The sequence below is a fragment of the Scyliorhinus torazame genome, chromosome 27 (assembly GCF_047496885.1).
Source record: "Scyliorhinus torazame isolate Kashiwa2021f chromosome 27, sScyTor2.1, whole genome shotgun sequence".
Classification (NCBI taxonomy): Eukaryota; Metazoa; Chordata; class Chondrichthyes; order Carcharhiniformes; family Scyliorhinidae; genus Scyliorhinus; species Scyliorhinus torazame.
This window is the reverse complement of record NC_092733.1, coordinates 10,735,905-10,763,006: the sequence shown is the minus strand read 5'-3', so window position 1 is coordinate 10,763,006 and position 27,102 is coordinate 10,735,905. Positions and strand designations below refer to the sequence as shown.

General features: G+C 51.5%; 1 protein-coding gene across 1 annotated transcript in view; it reads left to right on the top strand.

The window, feature by feature from the left end:
* LOC140403200 (uncharacterized) overlaps positions 1-25,970 on the top strand; it is a 330,215-nt gene extending 304,245 nt beyond the window's left edge. The window contains 9 exon segments of the mRNA XM_072490949.1: positions 1,557-1,664; positions 3,803-3,856; positions 4,073-4,108; positions 4,203-4,256; positions 6,147-6,396; positions 13,669-13,781; positions 15,205-15,273; positions 17,625-17,858; positions 19,619-25,970. Coding sequence (XP_072347050.1) covers positions 1,557-1,664; positions 3,803-3,856; positions 4,073-4,108; positions 4,203-4,256; positions 6,147-6,396; positions 13,669-13,781; positions 15,205-15,273; positions 17,625-17,858; positions 19,619-19,765 — 1,065 coding nt within the window. The 3' untranslated portion in view covers positions 19,766-25,970.
* Positions 25,971-27,102: the final 1,132 nt, after the last annotated feature.

Genomic DNA, 27,102 nt, shown 5'->3' with positions numbered 1-27,102 from the left:
GTACTCATGCACACGCAGGCTGAGGCAAGTACACATACACACTCCACACAGGCAAGTACACAAACATATGCAGACATGGACATGCATGAGGAAATATACAGGCACACGCAGACCGATATGCATGAGGGAATACACAGGCACACGCAGACAGATACACATGAGGAAATATACAGGCACACACAGACAGATACACATGAGGGAATACACAGGCACACGCAGACAGATACATATGAGGAAATATACAGGCACACGCAGACAGATATGCATGAGGAAATATACAGGCACACGCAGACAGATACACATGAGAAAATATACAGGCACACGCAGACAGATACACATGAGGGAATACACAGGCACACACAGACAGATACACATGAGGAAATATACAGGCACACGCAGACAGATACGCATGAGGAAATATACAGGCACACGCAGACAGATATGCATGAGGGAATACACAGGCACATGCAGACCGATACGCATGAGGAAATATACAGGCACACGCAGACAGATACACATGAGGAACTATACAGGCACACGCAGACAGATACGCATGAGGAAATATACATGCACACGCAGACAGATAGACATGAGGGAATACACAGGCACACGCAAACAGATACACATGAGGAAATACACAAGCACATGCAGACAGATACACATGAGGAAATACACAGGCACGCACAGACAGATACGCATGGGGAAATACAAGCAAACCAACAGACACACATACATGCTGCGGACATACACAAGCACACACATGCAGACATAGACATACTACGGATATACACAGGCATATGCGCTCATGCATGGGAAAAGACACAGGCACGCGCACACTCACACTTGGACCTAGACATCCATGTGGAAATACACAGGTACATGCAGACATGGACACGTGTGGGGAAATACATGGGCACGCACACACGCAGACATAGACACGCATGGGGAAATACACAGGCCCACGCTCATGCAGACACAGGCGTGTGTTTGGAAATACACCAGCAAACACCCACAATTAAATGCTCAAGCTTTTGAAAAGTAACTGAAATAACTTGTGAGACATGTTAGCAATGTGGCAGGAAGCTATTTATGTGCTTTGCTATCTGTTAATCTGCGTGTTCTTTCTATCTGGAGTTGTTAACTTGAGATAAAGCAAATACCCTGGATAAATACCCAGTGGTGACGACAAACGGAATAATTACAGCAAATCGGCACTTTGCTAACCTCACAAATGTCAGAGCGTTGAACTAACACATGAAACCTTTCCTGTGTTCCTGAATTACTCCAAGGTGCCCCGCCCTTTTTCCCTTCACAGTTTTCCACACGGACCTGGGTTAGAACTCCCAAATTCTGCAGCTCAGAGAGAAAAGAGTGGAAGTCTGTGCTTCCCCAGACTAGATTAGATGGTCAGCCCCATGGAGAATCCATGTGACCGAATGCGATTACCTGACCTCCCCATGGGAATGCCGTCGAGCTCCCAAATGTTTTGGATGACTGGTGTGAGTGGCAGCGGCAATGTTATCATTCTCCTGTGGTTCTTCCCTATTTCTCCCTAGGGGCACGTTGGTATAATTGGCTTGATTGGGCCTCCCGGTGAGATGGGCGAGAAGGGAGATCGAGGTCTTCCAGGAATCCAAGGAACGCAGGGTCCCAAGGGGGACATTGTGAGTCACCCGCTTGATTACAAGTTACGATTCTGATTTTATTAATTGAATTTAAATTCCAGCAGGTGCCGTGGTGGGGTTTGAACCTGTGTCTCCAGAGTGTCAATCTGGGCCTCTGAATTACTAGCCCAGTGACATTACCACTCCGCCACTGTCTCCCCATCCCCCTGGCATGTCTTACAGGCTTGTTGCAACCTGCACAGATCCTATTGGATAGGTGCAGTTGGTTACCCCATGGTTTATTTTAGGGTCCAATTGAAAACAATATAATAAAGGAAATTCATTCAGGGACAAATTAAAAGGGGCCACTCCTGGTCAGGACACTGACCAAAAATAACAAAGAGAAACAGAAACTTAACACCATTAAATCATAATGTCAAAAGGGTGTGTTATGGGCCAGGTTTAGAGAACCCCAAAGTGTTTCATGGAGTTTCATAGAATTTACAGTGCAGAAGGAGGCCATTCGGCCCATCGAGTCTGCACCGGCTCTTGGAAAGAGCACCTCACCCAAGCCCACACCTCCACCCTATCCCCGTAACCATGTAACCCCACCCAACACGATGGGCAATTTTGGACACTAAGGGCCATTTATCATGGCCAATCCACCTGACCTGCACATCTTTGGACTGTGGGAGGAAACCGGAGCATCCGGAGGAAACCCACGCACACACGGAGAGGATGTGCAGACTCCGCACAGACAGTGACCCAAGCTGGGATCGAACCTAGGACCCTGGAGCTGTGAAGCAATTGTGCTATCTACAATGCTACCGTGCTGACCCACAACTTTTAATAGATTGTGGTATGGGGAGCACACGGCCCACTCTACAGGTGTGGTACAGCAGAAATGGAAAAGTATTTTTTTAAGCAAAACAATGTTTATTCTATGAACGCAAGTGAACCTATTTGAAAGAAACAGTGAACATCTTAGCAACCATTAATTCAAATACAACCCCCAAAGAATACAACACTCAGTAATCCGTAAGCTGTCCTTTTAATATCCAGAAGACTTTAAAGGAAAACCTTTAAACAGAAGCACATCAGGTTAAAGTCACTACTGCGAGCAGTTATTAGTTTTAAATGACCAAAGGATCGATTTACATTCTGTAGATTACAGAGGAAGACTCTAATACACCTTCTGGCTGTGACTGCAACTATCAAGCTCTGAAAACGGAACTAAAACACACCCTGTAGCAAACAGTCTAAAACGAAAGTAAAAAGCTGAGAGACAGCCCAGCTCCACCCACTCTCTGACATCACTGCAGTAATAAACACCCATTTCTTAAAGGTACTCTCACTACAGATATTTATATACACACCCATTTATAAACACCTATTTCTTAAAGGTACTCTCACATGCCAGGTGGATAAAGCAATCCAACCCCTGTAGTGCACACCGGGTATGGAAAGCCTCGAGAGTGCCCGTGGACACAGCCTGCTGCCTCCCCAGGAGCCACGAATGAAGCCACGGAGGAAGTGCAGGCAGTCTGGCCGGACGCCCCCCTCGGTCGCCCGCTTCCCGGACCTGTTAATGGCGGGTTTCGCCAGGCCCAGGAGCAGGTTCACGAGGAGGTCCTCCGCCTTCCCCACCTTTCTCCGCACCGGGTGCCCGTCGATCAGGGGCGTGCAAACAAAACTTCCAACAACAACGTTGTCAAGAAACCAAAAAGGGAGTGCAGGTTACACCAAGGACCTTGGGGAATATGAGCTCCCCTCGATAAGGGGAGGGGGGCAATCGTTAACCTTTGCTGTTGTATAAATAGAGCCGGCCAGTTAGGTGAGATCAGTAGCGAAGCGTTGGTGCTGTATAAAGATTAGTGTAAATAATAAATTTTGTTCGCCTCACAAACTCGTGTTGGACACTTCATGACCCTCACAAAGATGCTCATTGAGAATGCGCTGTGGTTTCGAAAGATGTTGGCTAACCTGTTCTATTCACACACAACATCCCCTGTGCAGTTGAAGAGAATTAGAGAGCTGAGCCGTTCAGCTTTCCAACAAGTGATGTGTGCCACATCTTACCAAAATGTCTGTTTGTTTCACTGTAAATATACAGTCCCATAACACCTCCACAGGTATTAGTATCTCCTCTTGAGGTATGATTCAGAATTTAATGTCCTCTTATTTTCTCTCCATTTTAGGGTCTTCCAGGTTTCGCTGGTCCCACAGGCCCACCTGGATCTCCCGGTTTAGCAGTAAGTGCGGGTACTTTGTCCTCATGGGGATGGCTCCAATTTCTGGGGGTTTTTGGCCTTTGATAAGCTTTCCACCTTCCCTTTGGAATTCGGGTCGGAAGCAAGTGATTAAGCAGTTGTCTGGATGCTGCCTTCATCTCTGCCCAGACTCCGGAAATTCCTGATTAATCGTTGACTAAAATCCGCCGTCTCATCTCCCCTTTCCTTCTGTTTTAGGGTCAACAGGGTTCGAAAGGTTCCAAGGGATCCGATGTAAGTATCTTCAGTGATTGTACAACTTCATCCCTCATGGAGGCTAATTGAGCCAAGTCTTTCAACTGAGCACCGTATGGTCTCTCCCTTACAGGGGCCGAGTGGTTTCAAAGGAGATGATGGGCCACCTGGTCCTCCTGGTCCACCGGTAAGTGTTCATTCTTATCTTCATTTCCCGTTGTTGGGGGTGACGGCTGTGGGAAGTAACTGGGCTTCCTCCGACCCCCCCCCCCCCCCCCCCCCGACCCAGGTTCGAGGAAACTTTGGTCGCCACCCAAAATGTTTACTTGTGACCAAGGTGGCAACTGCCCCTTCGCGGTTTGAGGCCTGTGTGCTCTCGCCCAGTTGGATATGAGGAGACGCTCAAAGGTTGACCCAATTCATTCATTCATGAAGAATTTCTTTGTAACTTAATGAAAGGGTCAAAAGATTCTCACTGCTATTGGGAAGAGGGGGGGGTCTTGTGACTTAGTTGCGTAGCATCCCGACCTCCGAGCCAAAGCTCTGGGGTTGAGCCTTGATCCAGGGCCTGGTGGCCATAAGGTAGCTCGTCAACCTGCACATCCTCCTCGTACACGCCAAGGCAAGCGATAAAGGTGGGAAGGTTCTTGGCCAGCTGTACGATGGAAAGAATACTGAGGCCTCTGCCACCACTGCCCATAGCTGAGGACTACAACGTGCAAGTATAGTATGGGTTGCCTCGGCAACCCGGCCTCCCCGAGTGAACTATTAAAACGTCACCAACCACTATCGGGGGATGTAGTTTCTGTGGCCTCTCCTCTAGTTTCTCGTCTCGGAATTCCACCACGCTGTTATTTTTCAGAAGGTTAACATAAGTCATCCACAATTCTGTGGCTGTGTCCAGCTTGTTAACCTGCCCTCGGGCCGAGTTCAAACTATGGAAATGTTTTAGGGTGCATCAGACCGTCACTGACCTGCACCATTATTTCTGTTTTTCCTTCGGCACTCCCACCCACATCCCCGGTATTTTAATTTTGTTCCCCGTTTTTAAACGGTGATGTTCACTGTGTGGCAACGTGAATCAGATCACAGCCTTTCCTTTCAGCCCCGTGGAAGCTCACTTCCTTGGGGGTAAAGGACGTCCTTCCTCCTGGGATTTCTCCCAGCTTTCCGCCGGGTTATTTCTGTGGGTTAAGGGGTGGGCACTGTGATCGTTCAACGGAATGGGTTTGCTCTGTACTGTCTGCCCATAGACGAGCCTGATACAAACAAGTCCACAGACTCATAGAATGGATAGAGCACAGAAGGAGGCCACTACCCGGTCCATCTGTGCTGGCACTTTGCAAGGGCCACTCACCTTGACCCGTTCACCTGCCTTCTCCCGGTAACCCTCCAGAGGCTCCCTCCTCAAGTCGCAATCCGATTCCCTCTCGGCAAGCTCTGATTGACTGGGCCTCCACCACGCTGTCGGGCAGTGCACTCCACCACTCGCTTTGTGTGAAAACATCTTTTTCTGGCGTTGCCTTTTTGGTGCCTTTGCCGGTCACCTCCCGGCCGTGTCATCTGGTTGTCGACGCTTCGGCCAATGGGGAACGGTCTGCTCCATCCAGGCCCCTCCAGGATTTCAAACACCCCTGTCGAACCCATCCTCGCCCGTCTCTTCTCCAAGGCGGACAGCCCCACCTTCTCAAATCTATAAATGTCTCCCAAGGCCGTAATCCCTGGAATCATTCGCGAGACTAGTTTCTGCAGCCTCTCCAATGCCTTCCCAAAGTGCGTTGCCCAGATTGAGGTCTAACCTGTGTTCTGTAAGGTTCATTATAACTTCCTTGTTCTCTGCCCCTATGAATAAAGCCGAGGATGCTGTATACCTTCTTAACTGGTTTGTCAAAGTCTCCTGCCGCCCCCCCCCCAATTATTTGTACACAAATAACCCCGGGTCCTTCTGCTCCTGAACCCCTTTTAGAATCATACCCTTTATTTTATATTGACCCTCCAAAATATCCCTACAAAATGTATGAGGTCGCGCTCTTCTCTGCATTAACTTTCTCCTGCCGTGTGTCCCTGTCGTGCCCAGGGCCCCCCCGCTGAAATGGTCCAGCCGTTGCCAATGTACAGGACGAAGACCAGGAGGCACACTGACACCGAGCAAGCCGACGACGCCGGTGGCAATCTCTTCGACTACGCCGAAGGGATGGAAGAGATCTTCGGGGCCCTGTCTTCACTGAAAGACGAGGTGGAACAGATGAGGCGTCCGGTGGGGACGCAGAACAGCCCCGGGCGGACCTGCAAGGAGCTGAAGATCTGCCATCCACACTTCAAAGACGGTAAAGTTGGAAGAATGTCTGGGAGCAACGTTCCCCGCTCGAGGGTTGTGGGGGGGACTGACTGAATATCAGTGATGGTACTGTGGCGCACAAAGACTCCGTGAGACAAATAGAGTGAAGTCGATGAGGCTTTATTAAGCGTGTCTGTTCCCCAGCAGCCCGATAGTAAACTGGCCTGCGGGGGAAGGCACCGGCTTCTTATACTTCGCCTTCAGGGCGGAGTATGAGGTCAACGGCCAACCAGGACCCGGGATCTGTCAGCCAATGACACTAGGGCTTCCAGTCCCACATGACCCCCAATACATACTACCACATTCACCCCTTGTCAAAAATGAACCAGGCGGGGTTATGCTTCGTATGGTGGTAAGGGTTTACAGTACTGGTCCTGGGAGGAGAGAACAGTTACATGGTAGTACCGTATTGGACAGTATCGTCCTGTTACAACTATTTACAGAGGATATAGGAAAAACAAAATGTTCATTGGACAGTCCATCTTTGTTTTACATCGACGCCACGAGTCAGTCGGGCGGTCTGGTCGTCCGTGTCGATCGCCTCGGCCCCGGCGGTGGTGGTAGTGCTTGTACCAGCGTTGTCGCCTCCGGGAGCCGCACGGTTTCAGCTGTCGGTGCAAAGGGGAGGGGGACTGATCCTCCTGGGAAGGGGGCGGTCGCGGGGTGCGGCGGTGGCAGGAAGGGGGGCGGTTGGGTTGATGGTGTCGGGGGGGTGTGCGTGGTGCCGGCGGGCGCCAGATCCCGCAGGGAGACCGTGTCCTGTCGGCCGTCGGGGTACTCCACGTAGGCGTACTGGGGGTTTGCGTGGAGGAGGCGAACCCTTTCGACCAACGGGTCCGCCTTATGTGCCCGCACGTGCTTTCGGAGCAGGATGGGTCCTGGGGCCGCCAGCCAGGTCGGCAGCGACGTTCCAGAGGAGGACCTCCTAGGGAAGACAAGGAGACGCTCGTGGGGCGTTTGATTAGTGCTCGTACATAATAACGACCGGATGGAATGGAGAGCGTCCGGGAGGACCTCCTGCCACCGTGAAACTGGGAGATCCCTGGACCGTAGGGCCAGTAGGACGGCCTTCCAGACCGTGCCGTTCTCCCTTTCTACTTGCCCGTTCCCCCGGGGGTTGTAGCTGGTCGTCCTGCTTGAAGCTATACCCTTGCTGAGCAGGAACTGGCGCAGCTCGTCACTCATGAAAGAGGACCCCCTGTCGCTGTGGACGTATGCGGGGTAACCGAACAGTGTGAATATGCTGTTCAGGGCTTTAATGACTGTGGCCGCGGTCATGTCGGAGCAGGGAATGGCAAAAGGGAAGCGGGAGTATTCGTCCACTACATTAAGGAAATACGCGTTGGGGTCGGTGGAGGGGAGGGGCCCTTTGAAATCGAGACTGAGGCGTTCAAAGGGACGGGAAGCCTTAATCAGGTGCGCTCCATCTGGCCTGAAAAAATGCGGTTTGCATTCTGCGCAGATGTGGCAGTCTCTTGTGACTGTACGGACCTCCTCTAAGGAGTATGGGAGATTGCGGGACTTGATGAAGTGGTAAAACCGAGTGACCCCCGGGTGGCAGAGGTCCTCGTGGAGGGCTTGGAGGCGGTCAATTTGTGCGTTGGCACATGTCCCGCGGGATAGGGCATCAGACGGCTCGTTCAGCTTTCCGGGCCGGTACAAGATCTCATAGTTGAAGGTGGAGAGTTCGATCCTCCACCGCAAGATCTTGTCGTTCTTGATCTTGCCCCGCTGTGCATTATCGAACATGAAGGCTACCGACCGTTGGTCAGTGAGGAGAGTGAATCTCCTGCCGGCCAGGTAATGCCTCCAATGTCGCACAGCTTCCACTATGGCTTGGGCTTCCTTTTCCACTGAGGAGTGGCGGATTTCTGAGGCGTGGAGGGTTCGGGAGAAGAAGGCCACGGGTCTGCCCGCTTGGTTAAGGGTAGCCGCGAGAGCTACGTCAGAGGCGTCGCTCTCGACCTGGAAGGGGAGGGACTCGTCGATGGCGCGCATCGTGGCCTTTGCGATGTCCGCTTTGATGCGGCTGAAAGCCTGGCAAGCCTCTGTCGACAGCGGGAAAGTCGTGGTCTGTATTAGGGGGCGGGCCTTGTCTGCGTACTGGGGGACCCACTGGGCGTAGTATGAAAAGAACCCCAGGCAGCGTTTCAGGGCTTTTGGGCAGTGCGGGAGGGGAAATTCCATGAGTGCGCGCATACGTTCGGGGTCGGGGCCTATTATCCCATTGCGCACTATGTAGCCCAGAATGGCTAGCCGGTCGGTGCTAAAAACGCACTTCTCCTCGTTGTACGTGAGGTTCAAGGCTTTGGCAGTCTGGAGGAATTTTTGGAGGTTGGCGTCGTGGTCCTGCTGATCGTAGCCGCAGATGGTTACATTGTCGAGGTACGGGAACGTGGCCCGTAACCCATGTTGATCAACCATTCGGTCCATTTCCCGTTGGAAGACCGAGACGCCGTTTGTGACGCCAAAAGGGACCCTTAGGAAGTGGTATAATCGCCCGTCTGCCTCGAAGGCTGTGTACTTGCGGTCACTTGGGCGGATGGGGAGCTGATGGTAGGCGGACTTGAGGTCCACGGTGGAGAAGACTTTATACTGGACAATCCGATTGACCATGTCGGATATGCGGGGGAGAGGGTACGCGTCTAGTTGTGTGTACCTGTTGATGGTCTGGCTATAGTCAATGACCATCCTTTGTTTCTCCCCTGTCTTCACTACTACCACCTGCGCTCTCCAGGGACTATTGCTGGCCTGGATTATGCCCTCCTTTAGTAGCCGCTGGACTTCGGACCGAATGAAGGTCCGGTCCTGGGCGCTGTACCGTCTGCTCCTAGTGGCGACGGGTTTGCAATCCGGGGTGAGGTTCGCAAACAAGGACGGGGGTTGCACCTTGAGGGTGGCGAGGCCGCAGATAGTGAGTGGGGGTATGGGGCCGCCGAATTTAAACGTAAGGCTCTGTAGGTTACATTGAAAATCTAAGCCCAGCAAGGTGGGGGCACAGAGTTGGGGAAGGACGTTAAGTTTGTAGTTTTTGAATTCCCTCCCCTGTACCGTTAGGGTAACTATGCAGAATCCCTGGATCTGTACGGAGTGGGATCCTGCAGCTAGGCAAATCTTTTGTGCGCTGGGGTAGGTAGTTAAGGAACAGCGTCTTACCGTGTCGGGATGTATAAAACTTTCCGTGCTCCCGGAGTCGACTAGGCAAGGCGTCTCGTGGCCGTTAATTAGGACCGTTGTCGTCGTCGTCTGGAGAGTCCGGGGCCGAGCCTGATCGAGTGTAACCGAAGCGAGCCGTGGTTGTAGTAGTGGGGTGGGGTCCGTTGTTGCCGTCCAAGATGGCGTCGGGGATGGATAAAATGACCACCCCCATACCTCGCCCGTAGCTGAGGGGTCACAAGATGGCGTCGGGGGTGGACAAAATGGCCGCCCCCATGCGTCGTACAGGTCGGGGGCGGTCCAAGATGGCGGGGCCCCTCCTCCCCTCGTGGTGGTCGGGACCCAAAATGGCGGCGTCTGCGGGTCGCACATTGAGTGCTGGGGGGTCTGGGGGGCGCTAGGACCGCGCGGAGTTCCTGCATTGCGAGCGCCCGGGCCGCGGGCGCTAGGACCGCGCGGAGTTCCTTGGCTGCGAGCGCCAGGGCCGCGGGCGCTAGGACCGCGCGGAGCTCCCTCGCTGGGGACCGCGGTGTTCGGGGCCAAGGCCGGCGGGTCAGCACTGCGAGCGCTGGGACCGTGAGGAGGTCCCTCGCCGGGGACGGAGATCGGGTCCAGGTAAGCTGTATTGCCGGTGGGTCAGGCGTGGGGCGCGGGACGGGGGTGAGGGCCCAGGTCGGCGGCGCTGGCGGGTCAGGCGTGGGGCGCGGGACGGGGGCGAGGGCCCAGGTCGGCGGCTCCGGCGGGTCAGGCGTGGGTCGCGGGACGGGGGCGAGGGCCCAGGTCGGCGGGTCAGGCGTGGGGCGCGGGACGGGGGCGAGGGCCCAGGTCGGCGGCGCTGGCGGGTCAGGCGTGGGGCGCGGGACGGGGGTGAGGGCGCAGGTCGGCGGCTCCGGCGGGTCAGTCGTGGGGCCGCGAGCGCTGGCACCGCGCGCAGCTCCCTCGCCGGTGGTCGGGGTCAAGGTAGGTGGCGCCGGCGGGTCAGGCGTGGGGCGCGGGACGGGGGTGTGGGTGGCGTTCGGGATGCGAAAAACCCCTTCCTCTCCGTGGAGAGTGTTGGCCGGCACCCAAATCGGGAGCGCCGGCGGCGGGTCGTACATGGGCTGCGGGGAGGGGGGTTGGGGGGCGTAGGCGGCGTGCAGGGCTCCCAGTTCTCCCGGGGCCGCGGTGGTCGGGACCCAAAATGGCGGCGCCTGGGGGTCGCACATGGCGTGCTGGGGGGGTTGGGAGGCATAGACTGCCTGTAGGGCTCCCTGTTCTCCCGGGACGGCGGCGACCTCGCGGGACCGGCACACCACCGCATAGTGGCCCTTTTTCCCGCAGCTTTTGCAGATGGCTGCGCGGGCCGGACAGCGTTGTCGGGGGTGCTTCGCCTGGCCGCAGAAATAACAGCGGGCGCCCCCGGTGCGACTCGGCGTTTGGACTGCGCAAGCCTGTGGGGTGTCCGGGGGGGGGGGGGGTAGGGGGTTTGCCGCGGCGGGTACGTACGGGGCCCAATGGCCTGCCGCGCGGTCGGGGCCGTAGGCGCGGGTATTACGCGCGGCTACGTCCAGCGAGGCTGCCAGGGCCCGTGCCTCTGAGAGTCCTAGTGACTCTTTTTCTAGAAGTCTTTGGCGGATTTGGGAGGATTGTATACCTGCAACAAAAGCATCGCGCATTAACATGTCCGTGTGTTCGTTTGCGTTCACCGACGGGCAGCTGCAGGCTCGTCCCAAAATCAGCAGCGCGGCGTAGAACTCGTCCATCGATTCTCCGGGAGCTTGCCGTCTCGTCGCGAGCTGGTAGCGAGCATAGATTTGGTTAACTGGGCGAACGTAGAGACTTCTCAGTGCTGTGAACGCCGTCTGGAAATCGTCGGTGTCTTCAATGAGGGTGAAAATCTCCGTGCTCACCCTCGAGTGCAGGACCTGCAGTTTTTGTTCGTCTGAGACTCGGCCGGTGGTCGTTCTGAGGTAGGCCTCGAAGCAAGTCTGCCAGTGTTTGAAGGCTGCTGCCGCATTCACTGCGTGGGGGCTGATCCTCAGGCATTCTGGAATGATCCTGAGCTCCATAGTCCTTTTTAGGCACGCTTAATAAATTGTAGCGCACAAAGACTCCGTGAGACGAATAGAGTGAAGTCGATGAGGCTTTATTAAGCGTGTCTGTTCCCCAGCAGCCCGATAGTAAACTGGCCTGCGGGGGAAGACACCGGCTTCTTATACTTCGCCTTCAGGGCGGAGCTTGAGGTCAACGGCCAACCAGGACCCGGGATCTGTCAGCCAATGACATTAGGGCTTCCAGTCCCACATGACCCCCAATACATACTACCACATTCAGTACCTGAGAAAAGGGGGTAAAACCTCAGCAGGTCTGCCAGCCTCCATGAGGAGAAAAACCGAGTTAGCATTTCGAGTCACGGACCTTTTGTCGGATGCAGAAACTGTGTTCCTCTCCTGCCAGATGTCCGCAGAGCTGCTGAGTTTTCCCAGCTTCCTCTGTTCTTGGTTCAGATTCCAGCATCTGCAATATTTAGTTTATTTAATATCAGGGGAGTCGCGAATGGTGCTGAGCATTGTGCAGTTATCAGCGAACATCCCCACGTCTGACCTTACGATGGAAGGAAGGTCATTGATGAAGCAGCTGAAGATGGTTGGGCCTAGGACACTTCCCTGAGGAACTCCTGCAGTGGCCGAGGTTGTAATTATAGTGTGACAGGTTTACATAGGTAGAACTTGGTACAGATTTTTAATCTGTAGCTTTGTATATTACCAATATTAGCACGTGTATGCTTAAAACCTTTCAATATATCTGTAACTGTGATGTGAACAGAGAACGACTTGATACAAACAAATAATCATCAGAAGAAAACACAGCACAGTGGCTAGCACTGCTGTATCACAGCTCCAGGGACCCGGGTTCGATTCCTACCTTGGGTGACTATCTGTGTGGAGTTTGCACGTTCTCCCCGTGTGTGCGTGGGTTTCGCCCCCACAACCCAAAGATGTGCAGGGTAGGTGGACTGGCCACGCTAATTTGCCCCTTATTTGGAAAAAATGATTTGGGTACTCTAAATTTTTATTCTGTGCTATACTGTTCTATGTTCTACAAGTGCCTCACGATAGCAGTGTGGACAACACCTTCCATCACCTTGCTGGTGATCGAGAGTAGACTGATAATTGGCTGGGTTGGATTTGTCCTGCTTTCTGTGGACAGGAGATGAGTCATGTTGTCATAAAAAACAGAAAGTGCTGGAAAAACCCAGCCGGCCTGACAGCATCTGCGGATCTGGAACCCGGGGTTACCATTTCGAGTCCGATATCACTGTCCTTCCGAACATTTCCCACGTTGTCAGGTAGGTGCCAGTGTTGTAGCCGTACCAAAAACAGCTTGGTTCGGAGCGCTGTTCTGGAGCCTCGATCTTTTCCCGACTGCTTTGCAAATGTTTCCCTTTTGAGTATTTATCGAATCCCCTTTCGGAACTCACTCCTGAATCTGCTCCCGCCGCCCTTTCAGGCAGCGCATTCCAGATGGGAGCAAATTAATTCTCCACACCTTGTTTTTTTGCTGCTGATCTTTCTTCTGCACCCTCTCTTCACCATCTCTCCAGCCAGCAGACAAAGGGCTTACCGACTCGACCAAAACACCTCGGGATTTTGAACACCTCCAACAAAGTCCCCTTAATTCGCGGCTCCGGGGAGAACAATCTGAGCTTCCCCAGCCTCTCCATATTAACCCCCCCCCCCATCGCTGTTACAATCCTGGCAAGGATCCTCGACACCCTCGAAAAGGCTGAGATAGCCTTCCCGAAGTGTGCTGCTGGGAATTGGAAACAATACTCCCTTCGGAACCTGTGTTTACACCCATTCCGGCCGCCGCAAGTGGTTGATTTCGGCATGGCTGGACGTTCCCAGCAGTGGGACGGACTGGAAAACCCTGCCCCCGCCACCTTTATTAATTTAAGAAACCCGTGCGTTTATTTCTTTTCAACGCTTCTTGTCAGCTTGTCCGGTCCACTGAGATTTTGTTCTTTGCGAACGCTCGGAGGCCACGAATCACATTGTAACATTTACTCTCTTTACAGTTGCACGGCTGAGATATTCTAAATTAAAACCTCTTGATCTCTCCCAAGGTGATTATTGGATTGACCCCAATCAAGGTTGTGCCAAGGATTCCTTCAAGGTTTTCTGTAACTTCACTGCCGGCGGGGAAACCTGCATCTTCCCCGATAAGAAAACCGAAGGGGTAAGTTGAGCAGAGACATTACATGGTCCAGTGATAACGGAAATAGATCTTTTAATGGAGCACTGTGCACAATTTAATATCAGCCGCACTGCTTACAGGCTCATTATTCACTCCGCTCGGCTCGCTAATGCAAGTCACGCCCTCTCTCTTTTTTTTCTCCTCCCTCATTGGTCCTTGCCTTGCTGCCTCGATCATTTTCACACACTAGGAAAGGAAATGCTCACATTTAGATGAGATGCTTAATCTTGTGCTTGAAGGGCTGTACCACAGCGATTTATTTTGAAGGGCAGCGTTTGCCACTGCGTTGAATTTAGACTTTTAAAATTTGCAGCACAGAAAGCAAACACCTAACTGGTCTCTTGTCAGCGTTTCGGCTCCGCGAGAGCATCTTTCAACCCTACTTCACCTCACCCTACCGACATATCCTGCTATTCCTCGCTCCCTCGTGCCTTCATCAGCTTTTCCGTAAACATATCTACCGTACCCAGCAGTAGGCGGTGGCACGGTGGTCAGCACTGCTGCCTCACAGCGCCAGGGACACGGGTTCGATTCCAGCCTCGGGTCACTGTCTGTGCGGAGTCTGCACCTTCTCCCCGTGTCTGCGTGGGTTTCCTCCGGGGGCTCCGGTTTCCTCCCACGACCCAAAGATGCACTGGTTCGGTGGATTGGCCAAGCTAAATTGCCCCTGAGTGTCCAAGGCTATGCAGGTTAGGTGGGGTTACTGGGTTGGGCTGGGGAGTTGCCCTCGGTAGGGGGCGCTTTCAGAGGGTGGGTGCAGACTCAATGGGCTGTGGGCCTCCTTCTGCACTGTGGGCATTCAATGTTCTCTGCTCACTTCAGGCACTCCTGTGGTAGCGAGTTCCACATTCTCAGCACTCTGGGGAGTGATTTTTCCTAAATTCCCCAGTGGATTCATTGGTAACTTTATTCCTGACCTTGAGCCGTGTTTCCCCTGCACTAGCTTAATTTCCTCGATCACACCCCCTCTTTAGTCGAGCTCACTGTTCCACAGGTACAATGTTCCCATTGCGGAGTCGGGGTTATTCCAGAAGATTTGCACGGGGGCACAGTGATAGGGCAGAATAAGGGAAGAAAAGGGTGGGGTCTTCCTCTGTACCTACTCCTGCCCTCGGAGTGTCTGACGCCAACTTAGAGTAGCGGAATCTCCGTTCCCGAGCACTTGGCGCCCGCCTGGCACTCTGAGCAACTTCAGCTTTACTGCTGAAAGCCTGTGTGTGTTTTTTTTTAAATGTCAATTGTCCTTGTGGTGCGGTTTTGCCCCGACGTAGCTGTGATCATTGTCTGCCCGGCTCACTCGGTGATGCACCCTGTAAGTCTGGGCCTGTGGCTTGGGCCTGTGCGAGGCCGATCCGGTGGGATGCTGTGTCTGATGTTTGGTGTCTGTTTTTTGACTGTATTCCAGGTGAAAGTTTCTTCGTGGCAAAGGGATAAACCTGGAACTTGGTACAGCAAGTTTAAGCGAGGCAAGCAGGTAAGATCTCCTGAACAAAACCTTCCCTGGCATGAGCAAACAGCCATGCCGGGGATGGAGAACGATAAGGATGAAACGGGGGCAGAGAACGCATGACAAACTTTTTTTGGGGGGCACTGTTCAAAAGAAGGCCAAAGAGATTCTCCCCAATGTCCTGGTAACGATTTACCCCTCCGCCAACGGCTGATGGGCAATTTGGCTGCCACATTGCCGTGACCACTAAAGTACTTCAAACACAAACAACTCTTTTTTTTTTTTCCCCCCAATATTCAAACCGGAGTAGTTCATTTCCGCAGAGGGCCCACACACAGCATACGAACCATTGCCCTCCATGACGGGTTCAGTAATCTCTGGCTCTGTTGAGTCCCCGGCCTTCACCTTCACTCCTGATCAATTATTTACCTGTTCCCTTTTTTGTTTTGTGAAAGAACTGGCCTGAGAAGCAATGGAGCTCATATCGGTTGTGATTCGCCTCCGGATCGGGGGAGAGACTGCGGACAACTCCGTGATCGGCCTCACTGCCCCAACCCTGGATTTCTCTCCCTCTCGCGCCGGCCATGCCTGCTCCTGACCAATGCTACCCATTCCCGCCCCCCCTCTCGTGCAAATGGAGATGAGTTTTCCACCCATTCCTACTCCCCGGATCCAACGGGCAGAAGGTGGCAACGGGTCAAAGGAAGCAGTGGCTCGGAATTCCCCCGTAGAAGCGGAAACCGTTGTTACAACCAACCCGATCGAGGTCTTTAAGTTTAGGAAGAACTTTTGACAGGTTGGACATGGGGAAGATGTTCCCGGTCAAAGGAAACGTCCGTGTTGTACATTCCGTGTTGTTCCAAGGCACTTCTATTCCTCCCAGCCCGGATCTGCTGAAGATCTCAATGTTGGACCTCAGTTGATGTGGGCCCGGAATTTTCCGGACGTTGGGATTCTCTGTTCCTGTCGACATAGCGCCCATGCCCACGGGATTCCCGGCTTCAATGGTAAATCCCATTGACCAGCGAACATCGCGCTTATGAGAAATACACGGCTAGCAGCCCAGTGAATCCTGTGCCTGATGCCATCTTCAGGAAACCTCTGCGCCTTCACTGACTCTTCTTGTGCTATTTTCCCATCACCATCGGGACTTGGTCCCCTCTCGCTGCCGGGTTAATATGTGACTGCTACCAGCTGGCCCTGGGACATTGCAATTAGATTAGAGTTGGGGTGGATTTGGAGAAGAATCCAGGCCACCAGGCTTCGGAACCACTTGTAATTTAACGAGTTGCACGATTAAATGCTTTTCAGTGAAGTACAGTGCACAATATAGAACTAAACAGCCCCGATAAGCAACATATAAGAATTTCCTCCATTTTACGCAGATCGCGTGGAAAAGCCCATGCTCCACACTGGGGTTGCACGCATTAGCATGTAGAATCCCTACAATGCTGAAGGAGGCAATTCAGCCCATCCAGTCTGTACCGGCCCACTTGAGGGTGGCATGGTGCCACAGCAGTCAGCACCGCTGCCTCGCAGCTCCAGGGTCCCGGGTTCAATTCCGACCTCGGGTGACTGTGTGGAGTTTGCACGTTCTCCCCGTGTGTGCGTGGGTTTCCTCCGGGTGATCCGGTTTCCTCCCGCAGTCCAAAGATATGCAGGTGAGGTGGATTGGCCATGCTAAATTGCCCCTTAGTGTCCAAAAGATTGGGTGGGGTAACTGTATTACTGGGTTAGGGTGAAGGTGTGGGTTTAAGTAGGAGGACCTTTCCAGGGGCTGGTGCTGACTCGATGGGCCGAATGGCCTCCTTCTGCCCTGTAAATTCTAAGAACACTACCCAGGCCCACTCCCCCGCCCTAACCTCACCGAATGTTTTACGTGTCCAATCCACCTAATGTGCACATCTTTGGATTGTGGGACGAAACCGGAGCACCCGGAGGAAACCCACCCACACACGGGGAGAGAACTCCACACAGACAGTGACCCAAGGCCGAAATTGAACCCGGGTCCCTAGCGCTGTGAGGCAGCAGTGCTAACCACTGTGCCACCCTACAATTAGTGATTACCTGGGATATCATTATATATTCGCAACAATTCAGCTAATTACTCAAAGAACTACATTGAATTCACAGACCAGAAGCAGGCCATTCGGCCCAACAAGTCAATGCTGGTGTTTTTGCTCCAATCATGAGCCTCCTCCCAGCCTATTTCATCTCGCCAATCAGCAAAACCCCCTATCCCTTCCTCCTACACACTCTTGTTTTGCTTTCCCCTTGACTATGTACTGAACGCTCCCATTCCCTAAAGCTAATCGATAGACCCCCTGCTTCGCCACTTTTGTCTTCACGCACTCGGCCTCGACCTTGTATTTCCCCAGCTGATGTACACAGACTCCGATGGCAATCCTGTCCACGTGGTTCAGATGACCTTCCTGCGCCTCCTGAGTGCCGCAGCCCGCCAGAGGTTCGTTTACAACTGCCAGCAGTCCATTGCCTGGTACGACTCCGTCACGAAAAGCTACCAGAAGGCCGTGCGATTCCTGGGGGCCAACAATGAGGAGCTGACCTACACCAAGACACCGTACATCAGCGCCATCTATGACGGCTGCAAGGTGAAGAATGATTCTTTCTGTTGGGGGGGGTGATGCACTATCAATTACCACAAACACGAGAGTAGTGGAATAATCGAGGCTTTATTGAGCAAAGATGTTGTGCCTCCTGTAGCTGGAACCAGAATGGCTGCAGCACGGGTGAGCACACACATCTATACACCACCTACTGGGCGGAGCCAGCAGGCAGGGATTTACCCATGTACCTCTAGTATACAAGTCTTACCATAATACATATAATACTGCTACTGGTGACTGCCACAGGGGGGGTTACAGGACCCATATGTTGAGGGCTAAAGTGCCTCCAGTGGCCATGTTCAGCATTTAACCTGCACACTGAGTTTGTGCGACACTTAATACCTTCCTCGGCTGGCACTCCCCGTGGACAAAGTGCTGCACAGTTGGAGATGCCGTCATTCAGATGAGGTGTTCAGTCAGGCCCCTCTCTCCACTCGGGTGCTGAAAGATCACAACGACATTCTTGGATGGGAGTTCTCGCTCGTGTCCTCCGTCTACATCGCTAAAGCAGAGTCACAGGCCGCGATCTACCATCCGTGTCCCACTCTGATTCCGGCTGGTAAGTGCTGGGAGAGGCCTCCCAGGGATCCTCGACTGCCGCAACGTCCCACTGCGATTCCGGAGGGACACGGCCGGTAGATCGCGCCCTACGACTCTCTTGTCAGCAGAAACGCTCCACCCCAGGCAGCATCCTGATGAATCTCCTCTGCACCCTTCCCAGTGCCAATATTTATCTGATTGCTACCACGTTGCTCTTTGTGGTGCCTGGTTGTAGAATCATAGAACCCCTACAGTGCAGAAGGAGGCCATTCGGCCTGTCGAGTCTGCACCGGCCCTCTGAAAGAGCGCCCTCCCTAGGCCCACTCCCCCCCCCCCCCCCCCCCGCTCCCCCCCCCCCGCACCCCCCCCCCCGCCCTATAACCGCAACCCCACCTAACCTGCACATCTTTGGACTGGGGGAGGAAACCCACGCAGACACGGGGGAGACCTGGAATTGAACCCGGGTCCGTGGCGCCGTGAGGCAGCAGTGCTAAGCACCGCGCCACCATGTCTGCCCTGTGTTACCGTATTTCCGATATCAGAACGGCGACCACACTTCAAAAGCATTTCATTGGCTGTAAAGGGCTCTGCCACATCCCCAAATTTGTAGAAGGTGGCATGGAGATGCAAGAATCTCGCTGACGTTGTTTCCAGTGGAATCCCTTCGATTGTCACTAAAACCCGTCGGGTTCACTGATTTCCCCCCTTCGGGAAGGAAATCTGCCGTCCTTACCCGGTCCGGCCTCCATGTGACTCCAGACCCACAGCAATGTCAGTGACACTTCACTGCTCCTCTCGGAAGTGGCCTCGCAAGCCACTCAGTTCAGGGGTCATTCGGGGTGGCCAGCAGATGCCTGCATCCCATCAAAGGCTAAAGAAAGAGAAACTCCGAGAGAACGTAGCTTGCTAATTTGGAAGAGAAGAGATGGGTGCAGATTGGCTCACGGAAGAAGATATATAAAATTGGGTTTAGGTCCGAACAAAGTTCATTTGACGGCAATGGGCAGATTAGGCCCTCCTGTATCTCACACCCTGTTGGGTCCAAATTGACATTGTGCCGGCCACTGGATCTCAGCAGGAACTCGCACGGACCTCTTGGTCACGAAGAGAGAGGCAAGTGCGCGGGAGAGCTGCTGCATCAGTGTATCTTGGTGTTCTGGTTAAATTCCCTCTTCTTTACATTGCTTTCCATTTCTCACTTGCAGCTGAGGAAGGGTTCCGATCGGACTGTGTTGGAGATTGACTCGCCCCGAGTCGTTGACCTGCCCATCAAAGACATAGCCGTGACTGATTTCGGCGAACACCAGCAAAAGTTTGGCTTCGAGGTTGGCCCCGTCTGTTTCAGCAGCTAAGACCTCACAAAAGAGAACTGCATGTCCGACTATCCTCTCCCCTACCCTTTTTTTAAAAAAATGCACATTTTCTTTTGTATTTCATTTTGTCTCTTATTAACCATGCTGCAGTTGGGTGTTCTGTTTTTTTATTGTGTGTTAATGACAATAAATAATTCCTGCCCTTGTGGGGCCAAAATCTTATGACCTTTTGAAGAGGCCAAGTCTATGGTGATTGTCCCTGTGTCATCCCAAATTCCACTGTAATGGTACATGGCTGAAGTGTCCTCTACCAATATCTCTTCATTTCCGTAGAGGACTTGTACACCAAACTTTCTCCCTTTCAACAAGTGCCCTTTCTCTAGTAAGAGCCAACATGTGGCCTGATTCCTTAATCTCTTGGCACGCGGACATCCACAAGAAAGGTGTCAGGCCAAGAGGTTGCATTGTGGTTCAGAGCAGGTCACGGGACACTAATGGGCTCACACTATTGAAATGGAGAAAGCTAGCCATTCCGCTCCCTGTCAGCCACTTTTGCAAGGAAACGAAAACCAGAAGCTACGTATTGACTTCAAGAAAAGTGACTGCCCCTTCCCCTCAACCTGTCCAGGTCTACGATATTTAACTGCACTGTGATCGGACCTGTCTGGCAGAGAGTGTAAGATTCAGACCTGAATCATGGACATTGAGATTGTTCTGTTGCAATGGGAGTGGTGGCGTCCATTTTCATGGAATTACATTGGGTTTGCAGCTTACAATCAGGCCATTTGGCCCGTCTGGTCCAGGCTGACCTTTATGCTCCACTCGAACCTCCCTCCTTCCAGTGCCCTTCATTCCAAATCTCGACTTTTGTTTTATATCAAAGATCTGTTGGATCTGTCCTTCAGGTCAACGCAACGTGGCAAGAGGGTAATTGTTCTGGAGATTAAATCGGGTGCAATGTTCAACCGCCCCATCCCGCCCACAGGAGACCTGAGTCAATCCAAATCTCTATTTGGCCTTTTCCTACATTCCCTCCTATTGGTCCCAATTAATTGGCACGGCTGCCCTCTGCCCACTAATTGACCAAACTGGAGGAAGGTTCCAGGTGAGTGACTGGCTTCTGCACGCTGTGGGCCTCTGATTCCCGTTTGTGTCTGAAGGTTGGGTCCTGAGGCACACAGGCAAATCTTGCGACTTTGTCTCAGTTTCATTCCAACTGGTTACACCTGCTGGGTCTTGCCACCAATGCCAAGAAGGTTATTAGGTCTCCGAACTGGACGCCTGTCTAAAATTTGTGTTTTGATATCCTCCAACAATCCTGAACCCAACAAGTACCCCAAAGATTGGGAATATTTCATTTCCTTCAGACTGCCTTGAGGCACACCACAGCTTTCCGTTCAATGTTCAGCTGATTGGATTTGCTAAATCCAGTCACAATACTCCCACCCAGGAGCAAGGTTGTCCATAGTCCAGTGACCACAGGTCAGATCTGAATAGTGAGCGATGGAGCAATTCTTTGCCAGATCCCAGCTCCAAACAATCCACCGCAATCCGTTCTTTAATGTAACTCAGTGAAGAGTTTGCCGCAATTTGGAATTCCAACAAACATTTGGCTACACTTTCTGCCTTCAGCAGTGGTCTGGGTCTCCACTTTGGGCAAAATACTTCTTGGTTAGAGTAACCAGGGGAGAGATGAGGAGAATCGTGTTTTTGTGGTGCATGGTGATGATCTGGAATGTACTGAATGAGCGAATTGAATAAAGACAGGGTGGGGGAGGGAGGAGGCATCTGCTGGACTCTAAAAAGGGTGAGGGGGAGTGGGATTAATTGGATAGTTCTTTCAGAGGTCCAGCACAGATCTGATGGGCCGAACGGCCTCATTCTGTGCTGTATCATTCTAGGAGATCGGGAGGAAAAAGCAAATGGTGCAAAATCCCAGGGCAAAGAGTCCCTCCATTGTACAGAGCTTGGATGTTACACCAGTGTGACAGACAATAGCGGCACCTTCCTAGGCGTGTACAGTAATGAGCCTCCCGGGCTAGCCCAATTGGTAAGCAGTTGAAAAGTGACCACCGATAATTTAAGTTAGTAAATTTATATAAGCAAGTAAATAAAATGCCCCTTTTCAAAATATTCATTGGTTGTTCCTGGTCTGTGGCCTGCCTAATGTTTGGACAATCACTGACCATTTTCTCTTTGGATTAACCCCATTTCCCTTGGCTTCATTCAGAAAGCGACCCAAAGTGGCCATAACAAATGAGTTGGGCCCGATCATGACCCAGTTGCTTTTGGGGCATTGCTCACCATGCTAATTGGGCAGCTCCTTCAAAGAGCTAAATGGGTTGGAAGGCCTCGTTCTGTGCTGTCAGGTTCTGTGAGGGTGGAAGGAAAGTGCAAATGGTGTAAGGACCCCGGGGTAAAGGATGCCCCTATTGGACAGAGCTCCTGTGCAGCATCAGAAAAGTAAGAAGGTCAGACTTGTGCCCTGGGTAAACTCGGAGGTCGAAGCTGTCGAGTTACAGGCGGGTGAGTTCCACCATCTTTGCAGCTCTCCTTCCAAGATTGGGGGCACCCCAGTCGAAGGCACGTCATTTTGTCCCTTCCGCCGTACCATACATGACATGGCGGCATTCGACACTGGTTGGGTGCTTGAAATGAAAATCTTTCCATTCCCCAGCACAGACACCTTAGCATGCAGAACTAGAAGAAGTAAATCGTCAATGTGTGGGCCTAGCGATAGACCGGAGCAGGTGACAATATACAAACCATCAATGGCCTTCCTACAGGGGCAAAATGTTACCTTTTCCCAATAGGGTTTTCTCATTGTCAGAAAAGTACAAATTTAATGTATATACTGAGATAAAAGAACTATGGGGTAGATCCATTTTAACAAAATTGCTACGGACCGCTTCAATTTTGGGGGTTGGAGGGGAAGTGGGATTAGTTCAAATCACTTCCCCATGGCCCCCAAACCCCCGCAATTCTTCCTAGTCTGACTGTGACAGATATGACTCTTCTCCAACCAAACCTTTAAATGGTGCTGATCTCAATATCCCAAAACTGTATTAAACTGTGTTGCTTGATCTATTTTTTTGTTTGCAAAAAAAATAATTTATGGAGTTGTGTTATTTTTAGACACTTCTTGAACTGACTGTTGTCATAATTTATTTCAGTTTAAGGTGTCTTTGTGTATATAAATATTTTTTTTTTTTTAAAAGAGGAAAACATTTGGATTAGATCTATTGAGCCTTTGGGCTGGGGTTAAGAAATTCACGTTGACGTTAAGGGTCAGTAGCCTCAGGCAACCAAAATATTGGGCACTTGGAAGCCATTTTTAGTCCACCTCCTTGACTACTTATCTGGGCCGCCATTAAAAGAGAGTTTCCGCGATGGAGCACTGCTTCTCGGGTTACTGAGGTGGAAAACATTGGCTGGTCCTGGATTCGATTCAGCTTAGGTGCCAACGAATGTGCCTAGGGAGAGGAGGAAAATGATCCAGGGTGCCCACTCCGGATGGTTATCCGGTGATGCCCATGAGCATTGGGTCACCCTCAGCGGGCATTGGGCGAGTGGGAGAGTCGTTAGTGCCAAGTGGCCAGTTGGCATTCGCCACCTTGGCTCACAAAATGGAGTGTGAACACTTGGGCCCGTGGCATCTTGCAGCAAGGGTTTGCCATCTTGGAGGAGGAGGGGAAAGATGAGAAACCCCATGATTGACACCCAATGTGTCTCTTGTAACTTTTCAAAAAAGCAATGAATTAAATTTGTTTTATTATTTTTTGTTTAAAATAAATTTTGAGTACCCAATTCATTTTTTCCAATTAAGGGGTAATTTAGTGTGACCAATCCACCGATCCTGCACATCTTTGGGTTGTGGGGGCGAGTTAACCTCAGATCCCCCCCTGTGTAATTATGCAGGATGTGAGGCACACAAACAGGCCATTCAGTCCATCCAAATTATGGTGGTGTTTATGCTCTCGACCCTCCTCCAATCTTCCCTTATCTAAATCTAGCGTCATAACTTTCTATTTCCTTGTCCCTCGTACACTTGTCCAGCTTCCTCCCAAATCTATCCAGGCTAATTGCTTCGACCACTCCCTGTAGTAAAAGGTTCCACGCTCCCGCCACTCTCTGGGTGAAGATATTTTTCCTGAATCCCCATTGGATATTTCGGTGCACATCTTATATTGACAACCTCTAGTCATGGTGGCAAAAGTGGTTAGCACTGCTGCCTCACGGCACCAGGGCCCAGGGTTCGATTCCGACCTCGGGTGACTGTGTGGAGTTTACACGTTCTCCCCGTGTCTACATGGGTTTCCTCCGGGTGCTCCGGTTTCCTCCCACCATCCGAAGATGTGCAGGTTTGGAGGATTGGCCACGATCAATGTGCGGGATTAAGGGGATAGGGCGAGTGAGCCAAGGTAGGGGGCTCTTTCAAAGGATCGATGGGCCAAATGAGCTCTTTCTGCACTGTAGTGATTCTATGCTGCTCCCCCACAAGAGGAAATACTCCCATCAAAATATACCAAAATCAATGTCACATTCTTCCCAGGGTTAGCCTAGATATGAGTGAGGGGAAATGGAACTTCCCAGTTACAAAAGCTCCTCACCTGCCATACTTGACTATTTTACTGCTGCCCTGGCTGGCCACTCACTCTTCAGCTCATCTGAAACTCTGCTGTCCGAATCCTATCCCCCTCATCCTGACTTACATTTCACTCCTGGTCCGCCAAGGTCTGAGAAACTATAATTCCAATCCCAATGTTTAAATCCCTTCGTGCTCTTTCATATCCATAATCTTCTCCAGCCCTACAACCCTCCTCTTCCTCTGTCTCTAGTTTCCTGTGCATTTCCCCCCCCCCCCCCTCTCCCATCCCCCTTCTCCCTGGAGCCATTGGCTGATGTGCCCTTCAGCTGCATGGGGTCCTAATCTCTGGAGTGCCCTCCTTAAACTTCTGCGCCTCTCTGTCGCTCCTTCCTTCTTTCGGAGTGGCCCTAAAATGCACCTGTTTGATCAGGTTCCTCCTCCGCTCGCTTGGCACCTCTGTGAAGTGCCTTTTTGTGCTATCTCCTTCCCTCCACCCCGCCCCCAGTCAGCCTGTTCAACCGGAAACATGAACACGCATTGTATAAAGTTGAAGTTGTTAAACTATGGGGCTACTGATCTTTAAGGAGAATCTGTGTTCGATGGAATTTCAACCGCTTCCTAAGTGCTACTGTATATGTACTGCCACTATATCCTATACCACTGCTCCACATGCTCAGTTGTATTGGGGAGGAATAACATATGTAGGGGTGTCCCTGCAGAATTCGATTTGCTGCCTAATTCCTAGTTAGCGCACTTATAGGGTGTCGGCATATTCTTCCTGTATCGATAAACGTGCAAGTATTCATATATCCTTTCTTCAGAAGCTTCACCTTGACACTTGTATCGATTATTCAAGGGCCAAGCAAAATTAAAACAATCAAGGTTGATTTGCTAACACATGCACTGGAGCTAGGAACGCACAGGCATTACGGGGGGGGTGGTGGTGGGGGGGTGGAAATCTGATTGACAGGGTGTATGCATTTGAGGTGTGCAGCTCAAATCAATAAGGACGGATAGATGTCAGCTGATTGATGGGGGGGGACAGTTCATTACCAAAAATGTTTTCTTGTGTGTTGGAGAGGTTGGGCCAGAAGGCCGGTGACCATGATGGGATTTGAAGGAAGGGTCTCACACGGGGTGTGAGATGGGGGTGGTGGGGGGAGGATATGACCAGCTTTCTCCTGGGTTAAACGGTGCCTCCTGTTGGACATCGGGCATGGGCGGGTTTAGGCTTTATGGCCGATTTTGTCCTGGGTGACCATACCCTCTTGAGCTCTGTGTGGAACCGTCATTCCCTTCTAGAACGGTGACAATGAGATAGGAAACGTAAATTAAACACATTTTCTCGTTCAGATTGACCAATAGAAAACCTGTGGCTCCTTTTGTTTTTATGTTGCGAATTTCCACCTCTCTCCCAACTCCGCCTCCCTGTTTCTTGCCTGCAATGACCTGGTGCTAACTTCATGTGGTGCTTTTTTAATGGGTTAACTTCGCTGTATTATGACATGTGATATATGTTTGTACATTGGGATGTCAAGCACTGAACAAATACAGGTTGTTTTGTTATAAGGTCTGTAGCATATTAATGCAGTAAAAATTAATATTCAGGAAGAAAATATGTAAATTTAGTTACAAAATTAAAAAAAATGCAACTGACTTTGTCTCCGAATTCTACTTCTTAAGCTAATGGAACTTAAATTCAGTGAATAAAATCTGGAACATAAAGCCAGTCTCAGTAACGGTGACCATGACAACCATGGTCAGTTATCGCGAACACCCACGAAGAGCTCTCGGTTCATTTCTCACCCTCTATCTTATCAAGCGAATGGAGCCGCAAGCTATTCGATCCTTCCTGGTGGGTCTGCTCCCTCCCTCCTCCTGCATGATGCTGACTGCAGACCCACACGCAAGCCACAAACACCCTCCATGTGGCCAGCCCTCGATGTGAGCTGGTGTCAATGCCACTGGTGGAAAGGGAGAGGAGGTTATGTTGAACCAGAGATGAAGAGGAAAGGGGCATTCTTCCCCCATTCGGGCGATGAAGAAACACCAGCTATGGCTGATTGAACAGACTGCTTCTGTGAGGTAAATGTCATGATATCCACATCAGCATATCATGATGCAATCACACACACACTGATGGACAGGCAGTTGGACCAACCAGCACACACATAACATCGCAGCCAATCACCAGTGAGAGCACACGCACGATAAAACAGGGAACACCACGGTTCCCGCTCATTCTACCAGGAGATAGCTCAGAGCACAGAGCTCACAGCGCGCCACTCAGACATAGACCATGTGCTGAGTGCCTCACTAAGATAGTGATAGGGCTGGGTCCACACGTTAGCTGGTGAAGCACGTACCCAAGCCAGCAGTTAGTTATTACTGTTGGTTAGACAAAACTGAGTTGTACCATCTACAGCCGTGTCGGATCATTTGTGCATCAGAACACCCAACACACATTTATAGTGCGTGTGCTCTCACTGGTGATTGGCTGTGATGTTGTGTGTGTGTTGGTTGGTCCAACTGCCTGTCCATCAGCGTGTGTGTGATTGCACCATGATATGCTGATGTGGATATCATGACAGTAAATTGTACTGAATTTGCTTGAATCAAATTTTCCAACCAGCTTTCATCATGTTGAAAGCTTCAGGCAACATCCCTGCGAGTTAATCTGACAGTAAACAGGTGAATTTGTTCATTTACAAAGCTCTATGTTCTCTGAGCGCTTCAACTACATTCCTCAAATATTAGCTGATAACAAAACTCTCTCAAGACAGCTGAC